Below are 21,211 nucleotides of genomic sequence, written 5' to 3' on the forward strand. Positions count from 1 at the left end.
TAAAGGATTACATCCAGTACTCACACGTGGAGAAGAGTTTAGATGGTCGATTGACAGCGCTGCGTATAAAAGACACCACCCTCGTATGTATATATGCGCACAGCGGATCAGCGATGAGAGCCGAAAGAGAACGTTTTTTTAACCATACTCTGGCGTACTACCTGCGGCACGACACGCCGCATACCATCCTAGCCGGTGATTTTAATTGCGTTCTACGCCGATGTGATGCAACAGGTCGCAACGATAGCCCTTCCTTGCGAACAGCTATCCAACAACTTCAGCTGTCTGACATGTGGGTCAAACTATGCCCACGACTACCGGGTCACACATACATCACCGCGAACTCTTCGTCTAGACTCGATCGCTGCTACATCAGCAACAGCCTCCGCGATAATCTCCGTTCCGCCGATACTCATGTGTGTTCATTCTCCGATCACAAAGCGGTTACGATGCGAATATGCTTGCCTTCTCTTGGGAGAGCGCCGGGACGTGGATTCTGGTCGCTCCGTCCACACCTCCTCACGCCCGAGAACATCGAAGATTTTCGCTACCGATGGCAATACTGGACCCGACAGCGCCGAAATCATGGCTCTTGGATGGCATGGTGGATATCCTATGCGAAACCACGAATTGCTTCCTTTTTTCGGTGGAAATCCAAACTAGCCTATGATAATTTCCACCATGAGCATCAACGTCTTTACGCAATGCTACGACAAGCCTACGATAATTTCCCTGGACATCCCGATATGCTAGCCACAATCAACCATCTCAAAGCAAAAATGCTCCAACTACAACGCAGCTTCACACAGATGTTCGTGCGAATAAACGAAACTTTCGTCGCTGGAGAGGAAATCTCATCTTTTCAACTTGGCGAAAGGAAAAGAAAGAAAACAACGATCACACAGCTGCGGAGTGAAGAAGGTGAAATGATACAGCAATCCGCTGCGATCGAGGAACACATACTGCGTTACTTCACCGAACTCTACACCGAGAACGAGCCAGCAAATGATGAGCAGATCGACGATTTGTTCGAGTGCGACAGAGTAGTTCCCGAAAACGACGAGATCAACGAAGCCTGCGTAAGCGAAATATCCACCAGCGAAATTCTGACAGCGATCCGAACGAGTGCACCAAAGAAATCTCCGGGGCCCGATGGGATCCCTAGAGAATTCTACCATCGAACCTTCGATATTATCCACCGTGAACTGAACTTGGTGTTGAACGAGGCACTCACGGGGCAATTTCCATCTTCCTTCGTCGATGGCGTCATAGTACTGGTTAAAAAGAAGAACGGCGACGAGACTGCCCGCTCGTACAGACCCATCTCGCTACTCAACGTTGATTTCAAAATCCTCTCCCGGATACTCAAAGTCCGGCTGGAAGAATTGATGAGAGCCCACCATCTGATTAGCCCAACACAGAAATGTGCCAATTCTCCAAGGAACATCTTCCAAGCCACTCTTTCTCTAAAAGACCGCGTGGCGCAATTGATCCGACATAAACAGAGAGCAAAAATGATCTCGTACGATTTCGACCACGCGTTCGATCGGGTACGACATGCATACCTGTATCGAACCATGCGGTCGCTCGGGATTCATCGTAACCTGATCGACTTGCTCTCACGGATTGATAACGCTTCGTCGTCCCGTTTGCTCATCAACGGACACCTCTCGGCACCTTTCGCAATTCAACGTTCCGTCCGCCAAGGCTCTCCCCTGAGTATGCACCTGTTTGTGTTATATCTCCAACCACTGTTGAACAACCTAGAGCGACTCTCCAACAATGACCTTGTTGTTGCATACGCAGACGACATTACAGTGATATGCTCATCCGTAAGCAGAATGGAGCAGATGAGAGAAATATTCTGCCGCTTCCAACGTGTCTCCGGAGCAAAGATAAACTGGACCAAAACAAAATCGATCGACGTCGGCTTCGTGGAAAACAATCCAATACATATACCATGGGTAGCTACACACAACACCCTCAAGGTGTTAGGTATAACTTTTGCGAATTCGATTCGTCTGATGATAAAGTTAAACTGGGATGCGATGGTTGCCAGTTTTGCTCGAAGAACCTGGCTTCATTCCTTGCGATCGTTAACACTACATCAGAAAGTAATTCTTTTGAATACTTTCGTAACGTCCAAAATCTGGTATCTGGCCTCGGTCCTGCCTCCGTCTGGGGTACACACTGCCAAAATAACAACAACGATGAGGAGATTCATGTGGAGCAACGTTTCAACGAGTATCCCGATGCAACAGCTAGGACGCGATAGAACCCAAGGCGGCTTGAAATTGCATCTGCCGGCTTTGAAAAACACAGCTCTACTCGTGAACCGTCATTTACGTGAAATTGAATCCTTACCTTTCTATAGAACATTCCTTATTCCCAACGTTACTCCAACTATCCCAGCAGATCTCCAAGATCTCAAAATAATCTGCCAACACTATCGGCAACTCCCTCCGCACATAGTGCAGAACCCCTCCTCGGACCTCATCCACCAACGATTCATAGAGCAAACAGATACACCCAGAATCGAGCGACTTCACCCAGAATGCGATTGGCAGACAATCTGGCGCTCTCTTCACGATCGCCGCTTCAGTTCAGCAGAAAAAAGCAAGCTGTACCTGATTGTGAACGAAAAAGGCCCATATCGGAAACTGCTCCACACCATCGGAAGAGCGGATGATGATCGTTGTCAACATTGCAACGGTGCAACAGAGACCATGGCACACAAATACAGCGAATGCCCAAGAGTGTATGCTGCTTGGGAATTACTGCAACAGAAAGTGCGAACAACTTTGGGAGGTTGGAGACGACTCTCTTTCCATGAACTCATAAGGCCATCGCTGCAGAGAATCCGAAAGGCTGAGAAAACTCAAACTCTAAAATTGTTCATACATTACATAACTTTCATTGATAATGCGATTGATCGAATTGATGTTAATGCACTTGAATTTCATTTGTGAAGATTGCACGACAGCAACTCCTCCTCCGTGACGTTAATCTGCTCAATTTCACTTGGCCAGGATTCTTCCGGTTGTTTGAGGAATGCCGGACCTTGGAACCATCGGCTTTCCGACCTGATGTCCGGCCCAGTTCCCCATTTCGTAGCGTCATCAGCAACATTCTCTTTCGTAGGAACTTTTCGCCACTCGTTGACATCCGTCATTGAGAGAATTTCTCCGATCCTGAACCCCACGTACTGGTGATATCGCCGCTGGTCAGACCGAATCCAGGCAAGAACGGTGTTAGAGTCGGACCAAAGAACGCGCTTTGCCACGGGCAGGGCGTGCATCGTTATTACGCTGTTCAGCAGACGCGATCCTAGAACTGCGGCCTGTAGTTCGAGGCGAGGGATCGTCAGCATCTTCAGAGGAGCAACCTTGGATTTCGCTGCTACAAGGCTAACCACAGGACCTTCTAGTGTTTCTACTCGGAAATACACTGCGCATGCATACGCGGACTGACTTGCATCGACAAATGCGTGGATCTGCAATTTGGAATAGCTGTTTTCTCTGGCACCTGTCAGGTAGCAACGAGGTATGCGAAGAGTGCTCAACCTCGGTATAAGGTTAATCCACTGCTTCCACTGCACCAGGACCTCTTCGGTGAGCGGGTCATCCCACTCTATTCCGGTCGCCCAAATGTCTTGCATCATGGTGCGTCCATGAATCAGAAAGAATGAAATGAGTCCAAGCGGATCAAAGAAGCTCATGACTGTTCGCAAGACTTCTCGTTTCGTGGGCACATGTGACTGTTCGAGGACATGGAGCAGATTGTCTCGAAGGGAAATGGTGAACGTAAAAGTATCGCTGCTAGGAATCCACTTCATGCCTAGTACGGATTCAATTCGCTCATCTTTCTCCACGCAAATGTTTTTCTCTGCTTCTGGTGATTCGTCGCCAACTAGTGTTGCTATAGTAGAATCGTTTGACAAGAAGTTTCTGATTTCAAAACCACCTTCAGCATGTATGGCCTTTACTTCTCGCCCGACCCTAACAGCTTCTTCGAAAGTTCCAAAGCTATCAAGGTAATCGTCTACGTAGTGACGATGGATGATGGCCTCTGTCGCCCGTGGATATTTTGCTACAAAGTCCATAGCGTTCAGATTTTTGATATACTGAGCGCTACTCGGTGAACAAGCAGCTCCAAAGATGGCCACATCCATGACGTACGTCACCGGCTCTAGTTTCGGGTGATCTCGGAATAAGAACCTCTGGAACTGCCGATCTTGCGGACGAATGAAAAAGCGGTGGAACATTTCCCTGATGTCGCCGGTTAAGGCGAACTGGTACAACCGAAACTTTCCAATAACCGCTGGTAGAGATGTCAAATAATCTGGCCCTTTTAGTAGTGCGGAGTTTAACGAAACCCCATCAACCTTGGCTGCTGCGTCCCAGATCATCCTCAGCTTATTCGGCTTCTTCGGGTTCAGAACTATCCCCAACGGCAGGTACCAGCACTGGTCAGCACCGGTAGTGGACAATTCGTGTTGCGTTGCTTTGTGCGCATACTGCTTCAACTCGTAGTCTCGCACCTGCTGTCTGACGCGTTCGTACAGCATTGAATCCTGATTCAGTCGTCTTTCCAGGGAGCACAATCGTTTGTAAGCCATTCTGTAACTGTTCGGGAACCGTACATCATCGGCTTTCCAAAGTAGCCCCGTTTCGAAAGCGTTGCCGATTCTTTTCGTAGTTGTCTGCAGCAGCATTTTTGAGCGTTGGTCCTCCTCGGATTCCAAGTGTGAGCTTGTATGCGTTACGCCAGTATTGTCCAGTGTGATGTAGTCACGAACCAATTGGTTAAGTTCTTGCTCTTGATCGGTCCATCCTCCAAAATGAAGCCCACATACAACCGTCGATGCTGGCGTCGTTGCGCATCCGTAGATGCTCCACCCGATGCGACACTTGGCGGCAATCGGCTCTACCCATCTTCCTTCTCTGATTTTCAGCGGTACGGTGAGCTTCAAGTTGTCAAGACCAATCAAGAGTTTTGGTGACACCTTCTCGTAACTTTGTATTGGCAGACCTCGAAGATGTGGATAACGGCTACACATTTCCTCATAATTTACCGTCTGTGACGGAAGTAGCAATCCACCCACCGTACGAGCGTTAGAGAGTTGGTATTGTTTCGGCGATCCTTTTCCAGAAATCACTGCGCTGATCCGTCTTGAATTTGGTTCACGACGCTTTATATTTCCGGTCCACTGTAAATTCAGAGCTTCCGTTGGTCCTGCTAGTCCAAGTTGATCAGCCACGGCGTCCTCCAACAGAGTAATCTTAGAACCTTCATCGACGAAAGCGTAGACTTTCACCTCGCAGTTTTTCCCATACAGCGTTACCGGAATGATTCTGAACAAAGGTCCCCCACTCGCCACAGATTCGCTTAGATGACTCGTTGAAACCGCTGCGTCAACAGCTGCATACGGCGAGTGTAACAAAGGATGATGCTTTAGCCGGCAATCGTCGACCTCACATTCTTTTGCGGTTTTGCAAGGCCACCTGCCATGAAAATTCAAACAAGATCTGCATACACCGCTCTGCTGCACCACGTTCAACCTTCCATTAATGTCCATCGATTTGAATCGACTGCATTCCGCAACCCGATGTCCTTCCATGTTGCATACCACGCATGGTTTCTTTGGAGTCCTGAGGCTCGGACTTCTGCTATTAGCCAGTTCGCTTCTCGATGACATGACAGATTCCATGTGTGTCTGCACGAAGTTTCGTTCCTTAATCTTCTGGGTATGTCTTGGAAACTTGTCGCCACAGGGGAAATCGTCTGCTACGTCATATGCGAGCTCGACCAACGTTGACATGAACTCTCCAAATGTACTCAGATCCACGTCGTATCGCATGCTCTTGTATGCTGACCACTTCAGCTTGTAGTCCACTGGCAACTTCCCCACGAGATCATGCAGCAGTGATGGATTGGATAAATGCGCCTGCTGTCCAGCGTTCTTTAGGTGTTGCACCAAGTTATCCACTACTAGGCCGAATTCTATAATCCCATCCAAGTCGTTGGTCCTGAGTGAGGGAAGTCGACGAACTCGTTCCGTCATTGAGCGAATAAGCGTTTCCGGTCGACCGTACCGCATTTCCAAAGTACGGATCACGTGTGGAACACTGGCAGGACAAAGCAGTCTGCTGCGAACTGCTTCGAGTGCTGCACCCTTCAAGCATCGTTGAAGACGAATCAAGTTTTCGTCTTCGGAGAATCCGCAGGTAGATGTCGACCGGCGAAAATTGCTAATCCAAATCGGCCATTCTTCGGGATTTCCCGAAAAGGTTGGTAAATCCTTACCCATCACTTGTCTAGCAGCCAGTTGCCGGCTTGTTGGACCATCCCCGTAACATTCACTGCTGTGTTCTTCGCTAGCGGGAGTAGCACTCCTCGGAATCGCCTGTTCTCTCATGTTATCAACTCCCGCTTTGCTTTGGCCGGTTGCCGCTTGAATAACCCGTTCATCGATCGTCCTTCGGTTTTGTGTACCACACGGACCCGCTGTATGCACTCTAACACTTCGATCATCGTTGTCACCACCTGAAGGCAGCATCATTTCAGTCAAACGACGCTCACTTTCCCTTCTTTCACGAGCATTGGAACGATCACGACATTCGAGACGTTCGCCGCAATCGATTGCACTAAACAACAGCTTCGGATTTTGGCTACCAGTAGTGGCATGGATTCCGGAAGCTCCCCCCATTTTCAGTTGATCAAACTCATCAACAAAATGTCGTGTAGCGAACATTTTTTTGTGAGTTTGCTGATCTCTAGTTCCCTGGCTAATCAGTGTATGTGTAGGGGGGACTGACGAGGAGACAACTTTATTTTGCGTTGTTAGCGGGGGATGATCTAGACTCCTATCGGCCCTAATATTAGCAGCTGCTTGCTGGTTAGTTTTTTCTTCAAGGAATACCTGCTTTGGACCATTGCTAGGGTCGACTGCTGACGTGAACTGCTTTGTTGGTCCCGCTGTCTGCTGCACCGACTGCTTTAACCAATCCTCGACTATACTCTTAGAGCCGACATCTGTACCGATCGAACTTCCCCTGCTGCTGCCGTACTCGGATGCCTGACGAATCAGCTTGATCCAAGGGGTGAATCACTCTTGAAACATCTGATGTATCAACATTTTTTGTTGCATTCAAATGCATTTCAATGCATTCATTTATTAATTAAGTAAATTGACAACTCATGGCTTGCTACAATGATTGATTCTTGTCAGTTGTCAGTTTCGAACAACAAATGAGTTTCAAATATGCTATCTACGTCTAGCTTAAATAGCGATACAATTTACTTTCGCTGTCCGAAGATCTGGTGGTATCGCGGAATAGGTGGAACAGACGCGAGGTACCAGGCGGAGGTGACAGGCGATCAATCGTGGTCCGGAGTCGATCCGGCACTTTGGCGAAACGGCTACCGGAGGGTGAAGGAGCAGCGTCGCCGGCAAGCCGTTGGCGGAATAGCGTCTCACGTCAGCTCCGCGTGTCGTTCTACACAGGGGTTCCTAATACGGTCCGGCGGTCGATGAATTCTGGCGGGACGAACGGGTCGACGATGCTGCTACTTGATGCTGACCTTTAGCGAGAGTGGGATTACCGGTGGCGGTGGCTTGATGAGGGTTACCGCAGCACGTCGCGAAATGTTCCTTAGCTAGCGGGTGCTTCAACCTAATCCATCAACAGCACAAATCGTAACACCTCGCCCACAAGCCCTCAACTGCACGGATTGGAGGCCCAAACGTGGCAACCCCGACCCTAAGGCTTTACACTTCTCGTCATCTTTCCCGCAGTGCCATCGCCCGATCTTCACTTCGATTTTCTCTCTGTTATATTCCGAAAAATTAGTTTTTGAGGCATTCTTTAGGATGCAAATAATAAAACCGTTTACGTCCATGTTCTACAATCAAGTCAATATATTTCTCGAGTTTTTAACATCTCATCACTTATAACTAAAACTCAGTGAGTCCCAGCCTGGGAGTGTTGTTAAGATTTCCGGAAGCAGTGCTTCCGCTGGCTTCCACCCACATCGGCATCCGCTCCAGGTGGCTGCTGAACTCACCACACCTTCATTGCGCGTTGGCGTGCCGTGTCGCAAATCAGTCCAACAGTCGCGTTCCATCCGTAATCAGAGCTGATCCTGCAAAAAATTCCGTGTTATAAGTTTGTCTACCTTTGGTTAATAGAATTTTACTCACGATTCCGGTCCAAGTTTTCTATATCCAAATTGACAAATATAGAATGCATCACAACGATTTTCTTCAAAATGTTTGACATTCGCGTATTTCAATGCTAAGTCGATGGAAAAACATAAAAATGCATTTGTATACATTAAATGCAAATCGAATGCACATTCAAAGAGTGATCCGCCCCTTGGCTTGATCTTCTCCTCTTCGGACTGCCTTCGGATTGACATCTGCTGCTTCTTGTATTCGCGCTCCAGTTCCATTTTCTTCTTCAAAGCAGTTTTCGCTTCGTCGATCCGTTTCGCCTCGATTGCCAACTCCTTCTCTCGCAATTCTTCCTCAAGCTTCCGTTCGAGGTCCTGAAGCTCCTTTTCCGCTGCCAGTTCTTCTTCTCGAATTTTCTGCTGCTCTTCTACGGCCTTCAGCTCGTATTCCAGTCGTAACCGAGAGCTCGATGTGGTGCTTTGCTCACCCTTCTTCGACCTTCGACTGACCTTGCTTCCTCCGGTAGATCTCGCAACCGCTTTCTTTGATGGAACGATGAGGTTTTCTGCATGCACTATCGGTTCTTTAGGCTTAGCACCTTTTTTATTCCATTCCGTCGTATCGGATCCGAGAGTGTGTTGATCGTTCAAACCTTTAGGGAGTACGCAGGCAGCACATTTCCAGCCCCGGTCCTGAACGGTAGCATCGACTTTTACACATGAATAATGATACCATTCATGGCAGACGTCACAAGCCACCATGTCGTCGTGTTCGTCGGGCATAGTGCATGATGCGCAATTGCGCGGTACCTGCGAATCATTCCCCTTATCCGCCATTGTTTGCGGTGTTAAAATTCTAAAGGATGTTACAACTGTATTTCTTTTAGCAGTCCCGTGGTAGAACTCGAGGTTAATTGGGACAGCTTTAGCTGTAATTATTTTATTTAGTAAGTTTTTGTTCATAAGCATAAGTTTTACAATTTTTACTTACAATTTTAACAGTTTTGTCGTACTAATCCTCTAGTTTTACTATATTTAGTCCGTAGTATCTATGTTTGTGTTTTTGTAGCTAGGTGGATAAATTCAAGTTAGATAGGGAACAAATTATAGATTTTAGGTTGTAAACTCACTTTTAGGCTATCAAATTCACAGAATCAATTTTTAGATACCAGGATTAATAAATTTCCAATATTGTAGGACACAATTTCTTTTAAAGTTCAAGAGTAATATAAATAAGCTTGTTGCTTCTTCAAAGTGCCACGTAACTGACCCTGACGTTTCTCTTGGTATTCCCGGTGTATGACATCTCACCAGTTTCCCGTCTTCTGACATCTCGGATCGTCCGTAGCCGCCCTATGGTAAATTGTAGCTGCAACGGGCTAGGGGTGCTCGTCGTCACATCATTTGATTTGTGAAATAGGTTTATAAGCAAATATTTTAAATACACTGACAAAAAAAAAAAAAAAAAAAAAAAAAAAAAAAAAAAAAAAAAAACACTATCGTTGCATTAAAATACGTTTTATTTTTAGATTGAACTCTTGTAAATGACTTTTTATCTCAGAAAACAAATAGGATCATGCTACAAAAATGAATTTCGTGCCGAAATATATGTTTTGAGCAAGATATTCGACTTTAAACATCAAAGTGATCCGTAACTGTGTGTGATTCATAACTGTGTAGGGACGATATCTATTCTGAAACGTTTTTTTTTGAAGGTACGGTTTATTCACAGCATTCTTAGGCAACAAAAATATCTACAAAAGCAATCTAAAAAAATTGAAATTGGCCAAACGGTTAAAAAGTTATAGGACTCTAAAATTATTTTTTTTTTGTAAAAAGAAGAAAAAAATAAATTAAATCTTCAAAAATTCATATTTTGCGCGACTTCGGAAAAAAATGATGTTCTACAAGTTTATTCGAAATTCAATTTGTGAGAAATTCAGAGTGTGTAAATGGGATTTCGTCCGGGTGCCGGTGTCACGTGCTTTTGCTTCGGTGTCGTTCGATTTTTCTTTTTCCCTATTCGGAAATGAGCATTTCGTTGTGTCGCGTTTTTTGTAGCAACACTGAACGATCACCTGACGTGGGTGATCAGTTGTTTGCTTCTCATATGAAGTGAACAATAGTGCGTCAGCTTGCATGTTCGGTCGTGTCATTTGCAGTTAAATATTTGGCGACTAGCTTCCGCGGTTCGATTCGAAATATTAAGTGACCACCTGACGTGGGTGATCGATTGTTTGCTTTCCGTGTGAAGCGAATAATAGTGTGTTAGATTGCATATTTTGTCGCGTCGTTTGCAGTAAATAATGAGTGACTACCTGACGCGGGTGGTCGATTGTTTGCTTTCCGCGTAAAGCAAACAATAGCGCGGCAACCAGCATGACACGAAGGTCATATTACTTATCAAAGTGAATCCAGACCCAACGATACCTTTCCCACTAACAAACACTCCTTCCTGCAGCCTTTGGTGGAGTCGCAGCGGTAAACGCGGGCCTTCACTTAACAAAGGTTGTTACTAATATTCCTTCCCTCTTCCAACCTGACTGCAAGGACGTGGCCGGCGCCGTTATTGTACCGTTAAAGAGAGTCTCTGAAGCGTGCACAGTGAGAATATTGACCACTCCCAGTCAATTATTCAGTTGATTCATTGTGCAACTGTCATTGGTTCGGGTCAATCACGGAATAGCAACCATAGATGTGTGCAGTCAGTCTAAGCTAAGCTAAGCTAAGCTAAGCTAAGCTAAGCTAAGCTAAGCTAAGCTAAGCTAATTCAATTTGTGAGAAATTCATAAAAAAGATTGAAAATCGGTTGAAAATTAAGAAAGTTATGGCACTAGAAGTGAAAACGCCTTTTTATTACTCGAAAATTCAACTTTGAAGCGATTGCGCGACCTCTTAATCTCAATATTTTTGGCTTAAACTCAGAGGTTTCTCTTTTTGTGTCATTTGAATCCAAAAGAGCTTACGAATTCCAGGTTTCAACAACTTTTGAAAAATAAGCCGCAGCCTAGTGTAGACCTTGGATTGTGAATACTTCCTATCTTCCGTGGTTCTTCTGGGTTTCAAAAATGATCTTAAATAACAACATGCAAAATACAGTACTATTTAGCGATAGTAGTAAGGTTAACCACTTCACAAGAAGTGGGTTAGGTACACACTTAGAAAATTTAACCGAACTCGGTTCAATTTCAACCGAGTTTTTATCTGCTGAACGCTCGGTTCCCCGCTCGGTTCACAAATTCACAACCGAGCTTTCGGTAGACCTTGTTTAACGCCGAGATGTCAATCTTACCGAAAAAAACTCGGGTTGCAAAATCTTGTATCTGAACATCGGTTGAATATATTATTACCGAAAGCTGTCAAAACAAACGATATTCGGTTCATCCAGGCATCACATGCTTTCATTCGGAATAATTTCAGTTAAGAAGAAAAAGAAGCAAAAACAAGATAGTTATGTAGGAAAATAGTGATTTATTACTTCAGTGCCTAGAATGTAGGCTATTTTTGAGTTATGTCTTTCACATTATCGCTTACGACGCAGTTTGCAGCATAGTTATTGGAATAACTGTCGTTTTCGTAATGAGAAAATTATACACATGTGCCTCCCATGGTTTGAATGTCCTAAAGAAGAGCTACAAACTTCTCGTAGATTACTGGAGATCAGGCTGAAATCACAAATAAATAACAAATAAAGCTTTTGATAGCAATGAAAAGCATTACTTACCACTCAATGATTGAAGTTTCCAATCCGGTACCAAAGACTTGTTTCGAAACACAAATGGCCGATTCATGTCTGAACAACCGAGTTTTCGGTTAAAATATCCGGCGTGGAAATTACCCGTTTGACGTTTATATAATGATAAGCGTTTGTTTGGTTTGACTTACCGAGTTTTCTCGGTTTTTGCCCACCGAACTCGTACACATTGCGGCTTCACCGAAGATCTCGGTTCATCTGACATTCTAATCGATGGAAATTAACCGAAAATTAGTTATTTTTCAAAACTTTGGAACAAAAACCATGTTTTGAAGCGAGCTTTTCGGTATCTTAATAGAAACCGATGCTAGTCGGTAGAAAAATTAACCGAGTTCGGTATTAAGTTCTAAGTGTGTAGGTCTCATTTAGAGCAGAGTAGATACAGGGGCAGGTAGCTGTTGGGCCAGTGTAGGGAACCCCATTTCCTCCCTGCCTTTTTTCCTTCTAAACCTTAGGGGGATAATCTGCAAACAGACACCCTAACATCAAGGATAGGGTAACGTGGGGCTGAGGCCGTCTTCTACACCACTAGTAGAAGCCAGGACTACTCTCTCCTCGACCCACTAAAACACATTCCTATGGTCGCCAAACCCTTCGTCTCTCCGGAACCACCAAGAAGGTATTGCTTCAGAGAGGGGCTAGTGCACATCGCACCTTGAAACCTTGCGATAAGGGACGAATGACCTTCGGGTTAAAGTCCCTCGACAAAAACAAAAAGAAGAAGAAGCACATCGCACCCTCAAGGTTAGCTGCGTAGCCTAGCAGCAACGAACATCGATGACTCGCTCTGGAGAGTCCATCACGGTAACATGCTGGCGCTTAGCCAGTTTCCCGAGTGGTCCTCACCACTTCCTTTGTCCTCGGAAGGCGGGTCAAGAACTGATGCCCACGTGCAACCCGATCTGACCTGCTAAAGGCAAGGGCATCACTACCCTTCAGGCCCTATCAGCTGCACCAGAAGGTTGCTGACAGCAGGGTCTCCACCTGCCCCGACCTTTGCCGGGGACCCCTTTCCAACCGCGGGCTCGGATCCAACCCAGTAGACCGACGCCACGACAGCACCACTACCGGGACTTCCTCTCCGCGGCCACTTAATCGTTGTAAGGGTCGATCTCGACCGCAGGGCACCGGTATGACCTACGAAGCCGACTTCGAACCCCTGGACCACCTCTTGTACTGCATCTGGACTAGCCATTCTCCGAGTCCACACGCCACCTCCTCTGTAGCTCCCAGACAATATGGTGATCGATTCATGCATAAAATATCTGATGATGGCTGAAGTTGAGTAGGCCGAAACGTTATGTATAATCGAGTTTTAGTGTGTGTTTTCACCGAAAATAGTCAACAATCGTAATATATAAGATTCGACGGTGACCTAAACTCCACAAAATGGGTGATAGGCGTTGAAACGGCGTTCCAGCCAAACTCATCCCTACACATCCTCTGGACCAAATTGTCCGGAGTTATGTCCTCCCCGCATGTGGCAAGCATGCGGTCACGCATTGTGCGAAAACACGGGCACACGAACAAAACGTGCTCCGCCGTTTCCTCTAAACCATTGCACACTGGGCATTCGGGAGAATCCGCATCCCCGAAACGGTGTAGATACTGTCGGAAGCAACCATGACCTGTAAGGACCTGTGTCAGGTGGAATGTAACTTCCCCATGGCGCCTATTAATCCAACTATCTACCCTCGGTATCAACCTATGGGTCCACCTTCCTTTGGCGTAACTGTCCCACGCGCGCTGCCATTTGACCATAGAGGCCATCCTGGCAGTCCTGCGTATGCCTCTTGTGCTGCGCATTTTGAAGCACTCCATGTCCTCACTGATAAGAATGCTGATAGGCACCATACCAGTAATGACGCAGAGAGCGTCGTGTGACACGGTACGATACGCGCTCGCAACCCTCAGACACATAAGCCTGTAAGTACTTTCCAGCTTCCGTCGGTAGCATTCAGTACTTAGCGCGGTACCACACGCCGGGCCGCCATACCTAAGTATGGAAGTAGCAACACTAGCCAGAAGCTTGCGCTTACTGGCGTACACCGCCGAGCTATTGGACATCATCCGGGACAGGCTCTCTTACAGGCATAATCGACGTGGCCACCGAAGGTAAGCTTATCGTCGATCATCACGCCCAAGTGTTTGACGGAGCGCTTTGACAGGATAGTGCACTCTCCTACACTGATCTCCGTCTGCTGCTCCGACTTCAGGTTGTTAACAACCGTCACCTCTGTCTTGTGGTGGCCAACTCCAGTCCTGGACCGCATCCACGCCTCCACAACCTTGATCGAGTGGCCGGTAGTCAACTTCACCTCCTCGATCGTTTCACCGTAGACTTCGAGCGTAATGTCGTCGGCAAATCCGACAATCACCACTCCCACTGGGTACTCTAACCTCAACACCTCGTCGTACATGACATACCATAACACCGGACCCAGGATGGAACCTTGCGGGACTCCTGAGGTTATGTGTAAGCACTTCCGACTCACCTCCGTGTCGTAGACTAGTACACGATTCTGAAAGTAACTTCCGAGAATCTTGTACAGGTACTCCGGTGTCCCCAGACGCAAGAGCGCATCGGCAATAGCAGACCAGCTGGCGCTATTAAACGTATTCCTTACATCTAGAGTCACTACCGCGCAAAAGCGAATTCCCTTCCTCTTAGGCTCGAGTGCTTTCTCGGCGGTTTTTGTAACCGACAAGATAGCGTCTACGGTGGACCTCCCCTTCCGGAAGCCGTACTAGTTACTCGAAAGACCATTTTCGCCCTCGGTGAACCGCAACATTCTATTGAGGATGATCTTTTCGAGCACCTTCCCCGCCGTGTCTATCAAGCATATTGGTCTATATGCCGACGGGTCTCCGGGTGGTTTCCCCGCCTTTGGCAATAGTACCAGGCTCTGCCTCTTCCAAGTTTCTGGGAAAACTCCCTCGTCCAGGTATTTCTGCATAGCGGACCTGAACATCTCGGGAGCCTCTGCAATAGCTACTTTTAAGGCCAGGTTCGGAACTCCGTCCGGACCTGGGGCCTTACCTACGCTAAGGGATTTAGCTATCCCCGCAAGTTCCACATCGGTGACCCTCTCCTCATCGCCAGCCCCAGTCCCCGGCTGTCCTACGAAAGGAGGCCAAGGACTAGGATCATGACGCGGGAAAAGTCCTCCAATGATCCCCTCCAAAATCTCTGGAGATTGCTCTGTAAGAGCAAGAAGTGGGTTAGGTAGGTCTCATTGAGGAGCAGAGTAGAGAAAGGGGCCGGTAGCTGCGTAAGAGAGGCAAGCGTAGGGAACCTCATTTCCTCCCCGTCTAGCGTATCGAGATAGGCGTTCTGCAATAGAGATGGCTGCACAGCAGCTTGATTTCATAATTGAATTTGCATCCTCAAGTTTAAACAGGTCAGGCTTCGAGTCAGCAAGGCCTTGTTGAGACTTCGTAAGCCAACGATGACAGCCAAGCCGGACCATGATAAACCCATGACAACTGCGGCGCGGCGGCAGCAGAGCCCGTGAAGCTTAAGGTTCCGAAGTCTTTAGACGCGATGCGATGGCTTACGACAAGCAATCGCAGAACCGTGCGAGGCAGCCGTCAGGGGAAAAGGTACCAGACGGTGCTCATAAGGCCAGGAGGTTGTTAACCCCGAGAATGAAGGGCAGTAAGGCCAGCAAGTTGGACTCCGGCCAGGCATCCCAGAATAGTGGGAAGGATGAGCCATAAAAGGTTGGCCGTCGCAGATCAAAGGGAGCAGGGTGTTGGGACCATTATTGCTAGGACCTTAATCACCACATGTTAGAGCGAGTCAGGGGGATGAGGTGCCCTGGGCCCTATTGGTCAAGTAGAAAAAGGAGAGGAAACGATAGAAGAACAAGAGCGCAGGCACACCATGCCAAATAAATGATAGGAGAGCATGTGCCAAGCGAGAGAAAGGCGACGCTGTTGTCATCAAGCCGGTCGAGTCTAAGTACTCGGAAGTCTTTCTGGTGATGAGGAGCTCGTGGATCTTAGAGCCAATGTACTCGTACAAGTGACATGTTCCTCAAGTTTAACGCATTAAAACCATCATAGGTGCTGCCTTAAAAATGTTTGACGGAACAAGTCCTTGGTGAGGGCTCTCACCGTCGAAGAGACTCTAAAGTTCAACATCTAATGAAGATCACGGACGCTGAAGAGCTTCCCAAGACACCACGGCAACAGTGCCAGGTCATCGCAGCTGTTCGGATACGGAAAGACCCAGGTGGACACAGGTGGTTTTGGTATAGCTGCCTGTGGTGGACGTTAAAATTGGGAAGCTCATGGTGTGCTGGTAGATGTGTTCGCTAGGCATACACGTGTCACTGGAGGTATGGTTTCAGCAAGAGTTCAAGTGTCTTGAACCGGGCCACAAGTCTTGGAACAAGAGCAACCTTTGTCGGCGATGTGGCGGAGATGATGATAGCTCTACTGTACATCTAACGACCCATTTCAAGGATGCTTTGATACGCACGTGCATCCTGAGGTCGTCCTCTGCAACATTAAGCCTCGCATTAATGCATCCGGATATCAAATGGATATCTGAATTGCATTAGCACTTTCAGAATCGAAAATAATATAAGGTACACCGGGGCAAGATGAAACAGCGGGTTAACATGATGTTTTCTAATGATAATAAACAATTTTATTGCCATAACACATAGTTCAAACAATCTTTTAGCGAAAGATAAAATTCCAAATTGTACTGAAATCTATTTCAAAACTTCGCGTTTCATCTTGCCCCGGTGTACCTTATTTGGTTCTGGCGCGTATTTAGTGTAGTTAAAAATAAGCATTTTGATAGGAAAGATCTGAACAAGTTCTTCGTAGTCCCATTTCTCCTGCATCGAAATGTGATAGCATGAGCAGCAACAGCCGGAGTTATGATCCCATACGAAATGTACTGATGGGATGGATTTTTGTACCTCACACGCATTAATCGACGTAGAGGTCACAATTGAAGAATTACAATTTAACACGCGGAAAACTGACCGAATGGAGTAGTTCCGGCCATATCAATTAGATGCTTCCATTTTTTAACCCTCTAATACCCAACCCCGCCTTTAGACGGGGTATAGTTTGAGCATTTTTGTTTGTTGTTTCGTGAATATACAAAATTTTTATATTTTTGGCTGATAGTTAGGACTATTCTGTATATCTCAAAATGGTTTTTGGTGTCTTTCAAAACGTATTTACATTTTTAAAACATCATTGAAAAATTGATGTTTTAGTCACCTTTCAGAAGTCATTGATTATTTTGTATTGAGCCGCTACAAATATCATATTTTAAATTTTTCCCAAATCATTCTTTCATAGTAGAATAGTTTAAGGGAATCGAATACACTCTAAAATGATTTTCCTTAAAATTACACGCAAAATAAAATTGTCCTTGAGAAAAATTTAAAATAAATATATTTTATCAATAATCATAAAATCTCTAAATATTTTCGTCTCAAAAAATCCGTATTCCAAATAGGCTTCCAGGAAAAATATAAAAGTGTGGGGATGTTCAAAAATAAAAATTAAAAAAATCAAAAACCGAAATTCACAAAATCGAGAATTAAAAGAATCATCTTCCAAAACATGTGTAAATCGATTTTAGATGATGAAAAATTATATTTAGATCAAAATCAAAAATTTGGGTATTAGAGGGTTAACTTTTAAATTCTGTACACAAAAATTGAAGCTTCCACGATGACTCAGTTTCGTTAATAGAACAAGTTTCTTTAAAATAGTAAATTCAGGCTCAGCTTACTCTCCATATTCTATGGAATCTGAACAAATGATTTTGTGTGTATGAAAATACTTCAAAAAATCTATTGAAATTATAAAAAAAAAATCAAATCGCTTTGGCATTGCGTCGTCACATGCACGGCTTAGGGTTTCGACTAGATCATTGCAGGATAGATCTTTGGAGTTACCCTCCTTAAGGAATCGCTCCATCACCATCCGCATAACAGTCGATTTCCTTTGGCTGTGGTCGTCGTTCTCCGTGTTCCACCCTGTATCGAATCGCCAAATGGTAACTGTGCGTGTTTCCTCCAGTCCGAGCTAGGGTTTAGACTCGGGCTCCAGAAGATCACATCAATGATGGACTCTGCACCGTTCCTACTGCAATTTTATTTTTGTCGCCTACGTTCCACGTTCAGTCTAGCCATAGCTTCGAGTAGAGCCCAGCCTCTCACGTTAGTCAACCGGCTACCCCACTCAATCGCCCAGGAAGTTTTTGTTAAATTTTTCACCTCTTACAAAATGTATGGAGTTTTGAAGTCGACTCATTTTTCTCCGATTTACTGTATTTTATACAAACATTGAAAAAATAATCCTAAAAAAGTTCCTAAAAGATTGAATTCTGATGAATTTTTTGGTATGCTCAGCTTAAAATTGACAAAATAATTACTTACACCCCTTTGCATCTGGGCCCCTCAAATGTGAAAGAATTCTTGGATGACTTCTTGGAGAATTTCCTGGCTCCTGTATCCCTCTTAAGTTTTCTTGATGAATTCCAAAACAAATCACTGGAGGAATTCCTCTAGGAGTCCTTCAAGTAAAACATAAAATCTTCAGATAATCCTGGGCAATTTTTTAGGTGAATCCCTGGAAAAGATGATGGACGGATTTTTGAAATTTCTGACCGAACCTCTGAATAAGTTTTTGAAAAAATCCCGTGATGATTTTCTGAAGGAATCACAACAAGAATTTCTGGGCAATCCCTGAACGAACTGCCTGAGCAAACCCTGGAGGATTTCATGGAAAGGAATTCCTATAGGTACGCCTGGAATAAACCCCGTAGAAATCCCTGGAGGAATCTTTGGAGAAACTATGGGAGGTGCCCCTGGAAAAAATTCTGAAGAAATCTCTGGAGGAATTCTTGAAGAAATCTCGGAAGGAATTCCAGGAAAAATCCCTGAAGCAATTCCTAGAGAAATCCTGGAGGAACTTCTGGACAATTTCCTGGCTGAATCCCTGGAGAAATTGTTGGAGGTATTTCCGAAAGTATACCTGGCAGAATTCCTGGAGAAATCGATAGAGGAATTTTCAGAGCAAACTCTGGAGGAATTTCTGAAGAAATAACTGGATGATTTTTTTGAGGCACCCCTGGAGAAATTTCGGGACGAATACCTGAAGGAAACCCTGCAGGAATCCCTGGACGAATTCCAAGATCAATTCCTCCCTGGATAAATTCCTGGAGCAAACCCTTGAAGAAATCCTGAAGGAATTCCTAGACGATTCCCTAAATGAATTCTGGGAGGAATCCCTGTAAAATTTTTTGATGAAACCTTTCGAGGAATTCCTGGAGGAATCCTTAAAGAAACTTCTAGAGCAATTCGTGGAAAAATCCCTGGAGGATTTCCTGAAGCAATTTCTGGATGAACCCTAAGGAGGAATGCCTGGATGCACTTCTGGTGAAATCTTGGGGAAGTTCCGTGGAACTATTCCTGAAAGAATTTCTGGTGAAATCTCTGGACAAATTTCTGACGGAATACCTGGAGAAAATCCTAGAGGAAGTTCCCATAGGAATTTCTGAAATTCCAGGACAAATTCTAGGAGAAATTTCTGAAGGAATCATTAACCTTCCAGGACGCGCGCCATCAAGCAACCGAAACTGCACCGCGCTCTCGCTGTATACGATAAGCGAGGATTTTTGATTGTGTTGTACTTTTTACAACAGCGCGCGTGCTGAAGGGTTAAAGGAATTGCTAGAAGAATCTTTGGAGGAATCCCTGGAGGAATCTCTTTAAAAATCTCTGGAGGAGAAATTCATGGAAAATTCCTGGAGAAAACCCTGGAGGAATTGCCGGTGGAATCCTTGAAAAATTGCTGGTGGAATTTCTGAAGAAATTATTTCTGAATGATTCCCTGAAGGATTTCATAAAAAATTCCTGGAGGAATTAATATGGGACTTTCCGAAGGAATTCCTGGATCAATTCCTGGAGAAACTCCTGAAGGAATTCTTGGTGGAATTCCTGGAGGAGAGTCCCAGGAGAAATGACTGGATGAAATCCTGGAGGAATGCCAGGAGGAAATCCTGGTGGAACTTCAGGAAGAACTCCTGAAGAAACTCCTGGAGGAATACCTGTAGGAATACCTGCAATAATTTCTGGATAAATTCGGGAAGGAATTTCTGGAGCATTTATGAAGGAATCCCTGGAGGATTTCCTGGAGAAATTGCCGCAGTAATTTCTGAAGGAATTCCTGGTGAAATTCTTGAAGATATTCCTGGAGGTGTTCCTGAATGAAATCATGGATACAAGCCTGTAGGAATTCCTGGAGAACTCTCTAGAGAAATTTCTGGAGGAATCCCTGGAAGAGTTCTCGAGGAATAACTGGAGGAATTTGTAGAGGAATCTCTAGATGAATTCCTGGACGAACCCCTGTAAAAAAGTTTAAAGAATTCACTGCAGGAATTCCCAGAGGAATCCTGGAAGAATTCCAGGAGAAATTTCTGGAGGTATCCCTCGAAAAATTCCTGGAGGAATCCAAGGAGCAATTCCTAAGGGTGTTTGGTGACGAGTTTCCGAAGAAATCCCTAGAGGAAGTACCAAAGAAATCGCTGAAATTCCTGAGGAAACCTAGAATCTGATGTTCCTGAGGAATTCCTTAAAAAAGAACGTAGAGGAATTCTTAGTGGAATCTCTGTAGCAGTTTCAGAAGGAATACCTGGAAGAGTTCTTGAAGAATCCCCATTTGGAATCTCGCAAGCAATCCCAGAAGGAATTCCTAAAGAAATCTCTAAACCATAGGTTTCCAAGCTTTCAGGTCGTGCGACCCCCTTTTGTAAGCAGATGTAGATTTCGCAACCCCTCATAGAAATTCCCTCATTTATTGTCTGATACAGTAAAATATTTAACTGTCCTTCGTGACCTCCTAGATGAAGGCCGGCTACCCCCCTGGGGGGTCGCGACCCACAGTTTGGGAATCCATGCTCTAAACAGTTCCTGGAGGAATTCTTGGATTAATTCCTGGAGGAGTTTCAGAAAGAATTCCAGGAGGGATTCTCGGAGGCATCCCAAGAAGAGTTCTTGTAGTCATTTTTAAAATAATCCCTGAAGTTATTCCTGAAAGAATCACAGAAGTAATTTTCGGAAGCAGTCCCATGAGGAATTCCTTAGGGAATCTCAGGAGAGCTTTCTTAGCGAATTCCTGGAAGAACTTCTGTAGGGATTCCTGGATAAAAAAAAATCTGAAGGAATGCATGTCTGCAGTAATTTTTGGATGAATTATTGATGAAACCAACTAACAAAAGTTAGTGCATAACAGCTCATGGAA

General features: G+C 45.3%; 1 protein-coding gene across 1 annotated transcript; it reads right to left on the reverse strand.

Moving 5' to 3' along the window:
• Positions 1 to 2,959: 2,959 nt before the first annotated feature.
• Positions 2,960 to 6,709, reverse strand: LOC134291880 (uncharacterized). Its single transcript, XM_062860232.1, has one exon. The coding sequence runs from the start codon at positions 6,707 to 6,709 to the stop codon at positions 2,960 to 2,962; it is 3,750 nt and encodes a 1,249-aa protein (XP_062716216.1).
• Positions 6,710 to 21,211: the final 14,502 nt, after the last annotated feature.

Source organism: Aedes albopictus, chromosome 1, assembly GCF_035046485.1.
Source record: "Aedes albopictus strain Foshan chromosome 1, AalbF5, whole genome shotgun sequence".
Taxonomy (NCBI): domain Eukaryota; kingdom Metazoa; phylum Arthropoda; class Insecta; order Diptera; family Culicidae; genus Aedes; species Aedes albopictus.

Coding starts and splice junctions, on each gene's coding strand:
- LOC134291880 (XM_062860232.1), bottom strand. CDS start 6,709: ATGGGGGGAGCTTCCGGAATCCATGCCACTACTGGTAGCCAAAATCCG.